General features: G+C 52.8%; 2 protein-coding genes across 2 annotated transcripts; both read left to right on the plus strand.

Annotated features, from left to right (window-relative positions):
- Positions 1-958: 958 nt before the first annotated feature.
- Positions 959-3,088, plus strand: LOC142354938 (uncharacterized). The gene is made up of 2 exons (XM_075407261.1): positions 959-2,029; positions 2,192-3,088. Exons 1-2 carry the CDS (start codon positions 1,002-1,004, stop codon positions 2,946-2,948), a joined length of 1,785 nt encoding a protein of 594 aa, XP_075263376.1. The 5' UTR covers positions 959-1,001; the 3' UTR covers positions 2,949-3,088.
- A 1,316-nt stretch (positions 3,089-4,404) lies between these two features.
- LOC142354939 (uncharacterized) lies at positions 4,405-5,807 on the plus strand. The gene is made up of 3 exons (XM_075407262.1): positions 4,405-4,767; positions 5,077-5,122; positions 5,278-5,807. Exons 1-3 carry the CDS (start codon positions 4,630-4,632, stop codon positions 5,568-5,570), a joined length of 477 nt encoding a protein of 158 aa, XP_075263377.1. The 5' UTR covers positions 4,405-4,629; the 3' UTR covers positions 5,571-5,807.
- The last annotated feature ends 500 nt before the right edge of the window (positions 5,808-6,307 follow it).

The raw sequence follows: 6,307 nt of genomic DNA on the forward strand, positions 1-6,307 counted from the left end.
GCTAGTTCATCCTCCCTCCTGGATCAGGCAGGTGCCAACTGCCAGGTAGGTACGAGTATCGCTAGGTAGTAGGTAGGTACCTGCCTCCCAACGAGATAGGTAGGTACCTACCCATCAAACCTAACGGTACCCTACTGGAAGGGACTATCTATGCACGTACGAAGGATGCATAATAAATAATAGTAGACCTACCAATTCACTTTTTATGGTAGGCCTACCGGTACAGTACGCATCCCGGCCGGCCGGCCGGATCCCCTACAATACAACCAGGAATTCCTCCGGAGGAGGAATTCCTGCCACAATACTTAGCCAGTATAGTACTGTAGGGTACTCAAGCTCTCCTTCCCAACGAGTACAGTAGCGTACCCTTTGTATATATATAGATCTAGAGATAATGTATTGTACTATACTCGTGCTATCCATGCTTTACTATACATACAAGTATCTCTTGCAAAGCTTGCCGGGCTCCACGGACCACGAGTAGGCACTACCGTAGCTGCCAGCTACCAGCTCGCGGAGCCAGCCAAGAAAGATCTTCTTTAGCGCAACTAAGAAAGATCTTCTCTAGCTCGAGCTTGCGAGCGCGGTTTCACCACACGATGGCGAAGGCGCAGAAGTAGCACACGTGTGCACCACGTGCTTTTGTTGGCCCGTCGAGCAGTGGGCACGGCTCGATGATGTCCACAGCTGAGACCCAGCCTCGGCCCTTGCTGTATGGAGCAGGGAGTCGGTCCAGCATGCACAGGGCTTGGTCAGCAGACCAGGTGAACCGCTCTGAGTGTAGCCCAATGGGCATGTCTGCCTCGGATCAGGCACGACGCACCACTCCTCAGAGGGGCAGGTTGTCTCGACAGGCACTGTATGCGCAGTCGCTTCACTTGCAGTCGCGGGACATCATCAGCAAGAACGGCATACTATGTGGGGGCCAGTGTTACCTGACTAGGGAGAGGACCTTCAATTTACTCCTCGCGCTGTGTGTCTTCTGGGGTTTCTGGAGTCTGATGCCTTGGGGGTCAGCCCCTTCCGGGTCTTTTGAAACTGCTTCAGCCTCCACAGAGAATCATGAGCAGAGATCATCATTTCAACTAAAAGGCGTCGCAGGGGCTGCACTGGCACTTCGCCACCACCACCTCTTCACGTCGCACCACAGTACCTCTGCCCATGAATGGGACCAAACTCATGCTGCACTGAACGGAGGCCGCCAGGCAGGGCCAGCTGGGCGAAGCATCGAGCACGGCACTGGTTTGCATGCAGCCAGGCAGGACGTGGCGCACATGTTGGCTGTGAAAGGACGTGGCGCGCATGAAAGCCATGCTACCAATGATACTTCTGGACATTTGAGACACAACCCTTACCGGCAAGCATCTAGGGGTCAACAAGAGCCCTTCAACATGACATCGTATTTGCACGATCTCCTCCCAGACGTGGCAAAGAAGCAGCGGCCATTCAAATGTGTGTCGTGGAGGCAAACTGGCAACTGCAGTTCTCACGGTACTCGGGAGCCTGAAAACGACAAGCCTTGTCATGAGATGATCCCCACTGGCGCCTCGGGGTACTGTGAAGTCATTGAGGAAGGGACGAACAGGCTTCGGCAAGTGATGCATATGAACTGCACCTCTCACCCGAACTCCATCCTCATCCACGGCGTGATTAATTGTGAGCAAGCCGGAGAGTTTGCCATGTTTGCAGATGAATCCTTGCAGTACCGTCCGCCCAATGACTTACGCTCGCAAGCGGACCAGGATGTGGCTGAGCCACAGTCTCGAGGGATCGTATTCTGTGTTGCAGACAGCCTGCTGGTCTCTGTTTATGCCGCTATTCGGAACCTTCGGCGGCTAGGCTGCCTGCTTCCCATCGAGCTGTGGTACCTGCCAGATGAACTCAAGGAGAAACCAGCCATTGTGAAAGACCTGATATACAATTTCCAGGTCGACCTGCGACCTATTCCTCTTGACAGGTCGCAGCTTTGCCACAACAAGGGGGCAGACAAATGTTTCAACACCAAGATCTATTCGATCTACCATACCAAGTAACCGCCCCTTCCAACCTGGGGGGCATGCAGCTTCCCTTTGGTCTGTGCATGTTTGTGAGAAAGAGAAGCGTATGTGGATATTCGCCTACGCAGTGACATTGGACGGTCTCCCTTCCCTACGGCCAACCTGAGATCTGACGCATGGTTGGACTGCAACAGGTTACAGTCTGTCCTGCTCCTCGACACCGACAATTTTGCCATCACAGATCCGTCCTACCTGTTTGACCTGCCAGAATTTCAAGAGACGGGGGCCATCTTCTGGCCGGACTTCTGGTCTCCTGGAAACAGCATTTTCAACCTTGAGGCAGACAGCTTTCTGTGGGAGCTGACTGGCGTGCCATACCAGCCGATGTTTGAGCAAGAGTCGGGGCAGGTGCTTATTAATCGGACCCGCCACATTGAGGCCCTGGACGTGATGATGTTTTACAACAGCCCGGACAACATACTGTACCGTTATGGCCCTGTCTTTGGGGACAAGGATCTGTTCAGGTTGGCTTGGATGCGGGCCGGGCAGTCTTTTCACATGGTTCAGCATCCACCAGGGTGGGCGGGCCAGCTGAACAAGGTCGACTGGTTCTGCGGGATGACCATGGTGCAGCATGACCCAGCAGGAAATGTGATATTCGTCCACCGGAACGGCTTCAAAATCGAGGAAAAGCCTTCGTCTCAACGACTTATATGGGACGCAGTGCTCGAGTTTCGTGGGGGTAATCGTGATGTGAAATACTGGGCCCACACATGGTCCCCGAGGAGGCGACAGGGCTTCCTGGTGACCCCATGCTACGGATTTCCAACTCGTACGCCTGGCTATCTTCGTCTCGCGCTACCGGAGCGGCAGCCATTCATAGATCTGGAACAACTCATACTGCAATATGCAAAGATGGCGGTATCATTGAGTGATGGGCATACAGCATAGGGCATTCTCTATGTATGCTCTTTCGCGGCCATCTGCCATGGCTCTGATTGTGTGGCTAATTTTACCGCATGGGTGTAGGATCAAGGCATGTACAGTACTGTTTGCTCTCCAATAAGTTGAATTAGTTGATAGCTCTAGCAGCTGCCCCGTAGCATGTACATATGTGTTTTGACAGCTTTCATCGCTAAAATCTTCAGACTAGCTGTCTGGAGACAGACAGGGCCAGCAGATCCACAGCAGTACTGTATGCGTATGTCAGACCCGTGCATCGAAGGACAGGTGAGTGTGCAGAAATGACATCCTGTAGAAAGTGTCACACTGTGGGAGAGGAACGTTTCCTGTGGCATGAGAAACGCTGTCTGCATGGGCGTGAGGCTCATGGACCTGGCACTACCTAGCGAGACCTAGCGAGATTTGAAAATCCAGCAAGGTTGTGTGCTCCTCTGTGCCGATCTGTCAGGCCTCTTAACCAATAAGTGAAATAACCCATCTGCTCGTACAAATCAGGATTCCTGCTCACCTTAATAATAACAAAAAATATATTCGATCCTGATACTAGCTAGTACAAATTGTTGCATATCGCTAGGTACCCTCTACCTACTCTCTACGAGAGGCCATAGGCTAACCCCACGGATGTAATCAACCTTTCACTCTCTACGAGTAGGTACCTAGGGTACCTCTAGAGCTAGATCCCGGTCGGGCAGGGTACCTAGGTAGGTACCTAATAACGATACGTTCTCACTCACTTGTCACACCCAATTTATTTAAAAAAAAGTTTAAACTCGCTAGCAATAGTACAGTATAGGGTACCTAAAAACGATACTAGGGTACCTACTACAAGGAGGTACTACCTAGCTACTACCTACCTCCCCTTCCCAAATTGACAGGCCGGCTGATTATTGACCTGAGCGCAGCCGAATGCACAGCGATGTACGTAGGCCGCTAGTACGAGTACTTGTACCAGGGCAGCCTACCCTCTAGGGTACCTACTACCTACCTATACCAGCTACCTATTCCTCCTGCATCTATCCAGATCAAGCCCAGCCGGCCGGTGCCCGGTGCCCCCGCGCACGGGCCAGTTGTCTGGCAGTTGGGTCTGATTTTACCGCGTACCGAGGAGACAGGTACAGTACGAGTACGAGTAGGTATGTCCTACTCGTACCCGGCCAGGCAGGCATATGCCTACGGGCTACGGGTAGGTACCCTACCTACACAGCTGCGTATGCGGTATGCCTGCATGCCTGGCCCGGTGAGTGAAGACTCCGACTCTCTCTGTACTCGTAGAGAGATAGCGCTCGTCCTGTAGGTAGGAGCACGTGCCGCACTGAAGCATAATATATACGAGTAGCCGGCTCAAGACACTTTGACGTTTGAGCCCGTGCTGTTATCGTGAGCTTCAGGTGTCATGACAGAGAAATGATCGACCCGTCTGTCCTTTTCAGACTTCAGGCTGTAGAATACACAGCCCGCCCTGGGTTTTCTGCGCGGTAGACGTCTACGCCCGTGGCCGGCCAAACCGGATTTCGCCCAGCTGCTGCCCGCTTTGGGATGGTTCCTTCTCCCCGGCAGGGGGGCGGGCTTCTTACATGAGCCATCGCTGGTGTTGGGAACGTAAGAAGTCGTCTAAGATAACTAGGCAGATATTGTGTCACAGTAATAGGATTTTGGGCAATCGAGGAATATGGACGGCAGGAAGCGCGCAGCGGAGCCCAACAGCTCGGTAGACGTTGGAGTTGGTTACTACTATGGATCGAATAATCCCTACGGGCCGTCAGAGACCCACGCGATGAAGCGGACACGCTTCACGTGGTCAGAAGAGGTAGGTTGAAAGACCTCGGAATCTGCCCAAATGCTTATCTTTGTCCTTGCTTGTGCGTTGCACGGTCAGGCGGAGGGGCTAGCCGCTAGCGGAATATCGATGGCAGCGCCACAACTACCTGGCTGTAGTACTCGTACACAGAGTTGCTCCTGCAGTGCTTGTGTGACGGGAAGTGTGCTTTTGTGTGTGTGTTGGGGGGGGGGGGGGGGGGGGCTGTCTGCTCGTGTACAAGAAAGTCAGTTTTGAGTTTTCCAGGTGTTGTACAGCATGCTGCACCTGAAATGACCAATCCCCCTACCTCACCATCAGGAGCAGGACACGGCTCCAGGTGCAATCTGCAGTGGGCAAGGGCAAGGTACTCCTACTGTTGCTCCCTTTTTCGATGTGTGTTTGGACCTAGTCGTTTGTGACCACTGGGTACTCGTCCATTGGTTTTGAAGATTCTCTCAGTTGTACTGCAGAATAGTGCCGTGGTTGTCTCTTTTAGGCTGTGTTTGAATACGGTGGCAGGTATACACGAAGTTCGGCACACACCTGAGCAGCTGCAACAAGCTGCCCAGCATGTGTCTATCATGCAGCAGCAGCAGCACCAACAGCAGCAACATATCCTTCAGGAAACCTCTGCCTGCCAGGGCTGTTTGCCCATCCCATGCATGCTTCCAGCAGCTTTCCGTTTGCCATGCAGCAGCAGCTTCCAGCCAGCACCAGCCACAGCCAACCGTTCTATGCGCCTGCAACTGGTATCATATATCAATCACAGCCGTTGTTCTCTGGGCAAACAGTTGTGGACGGGGGAGGCCTAAAGCGCAGTAATTCGATGCCGGAGATGAGGAACCTACAGGATGCCATGGATACAGCTACCGCTGCTGGCCAGCAACAGCAGCACACCGCCCAGACTCAGAATTTGCATGCCCAAACACCAGTCACCTCACAGCACCAGCAGGCAAAGTTCTGGTGAGCCGTGCAACGCCACGCGGGATAAATGTCAGGCAGCGCATTTAGATACTGTTGCCCTACTGTAGGGGCCAGTAGATGTTAGCAACGGGTTGTCGTGTATCAGCATGTACAGAGTATGTAAACACATGGCCAGCATCCGTCAATGCCACCCTACTCAGATCCTTCGTCGGGGGTGCCATCCAATATAGACCACATGCGTTTAGAAATTAGAATAGGGACCGGGATCAGCTCTGCAGTGTCTTCGGTCTCAAAAGATACATTTGTTCCTTTCAATCGTTCACATTACTTTCATTTGCATGTGTTGAGGATAATGTGCTGCTGCTCTGTTGCTGGCATCAGAGGTATGTGCTCTATATATACTGCTGATATTGATCCGATTTATAGTCTGCCACACGTTTCCGGCTCACGATGTTGTTTGGGGGAGAGGGTGCGGAGGGTTGCCAACATGAGATATTCCTAGCGGTCTTTTTCCAAGCAACCTACAGGAGCTCCTACATGACCCGGCTGCTGGCCTGGTGTGCGGTACTTCTGCCTCCCGGATCTGCCGTAGCTCCCATAGCTGTCAGTGCCTCATGGTTCTTCT

This window comes from Convolutriloba macropyga, unplaced genomic scaffold, assembly GCF_964194025.1.
Source record: "Convolutriloba macropyga unplaced genomic scaffold, txConMacr16.3 SCAFFOLD_5996, whole genome shotgun sequence".
NCBI classification, from domain to species: Eukaryota; Metazoa; Xenacoelomorpha; order Acoela; family Convolutidae; genus Convolutriloba; species Convolutriloba macropyga.

What these genes read in the sequence shown, in the direction of transcription:
- LOC142354938 (XM_075407261.1), top strand. Translation starts at nt 1,002, where the DNA reads ATGCCTTGGGGGTCAGCCCCTTCCGGGTCTTTTGAAACTGCTTCAGCC. An exon ending in TATTCGATCTACCATACCAA is followed by an intron (nt 2,030 to 2,191) that starts GTAACCGCCCCT and finishes GGACTGCAACAG; the next exon opens with GTTACAGTCTGTCCTGCTCC.
- LOC142354939 (XM_075407262.1), top strand. Translation starts at nt 4,630, where the DNA reads ATGGACGGCAGGAAGCGCGCAGCGGAGCCCAACAGCTCGGTAGACGTT. An exon ending in GCTTCACGTGGTCAGAAGAG is followed by an intron (nt 4,768 to 5,076) that starts GTAGGTTGAAAG and finishes CCTCACCATCAG; the next exon opens with GAGCAGGACACGGCTCCAGG. An exon ending in CTGCAGTGGGCAAGGGCAAG is followed by an intron (nt 5,123 to 5,277) that starts GTACTCCTACTG and finishes ATACGGTGGCAG; the next exon opens with GTATACACGAAGTTCGGCAC.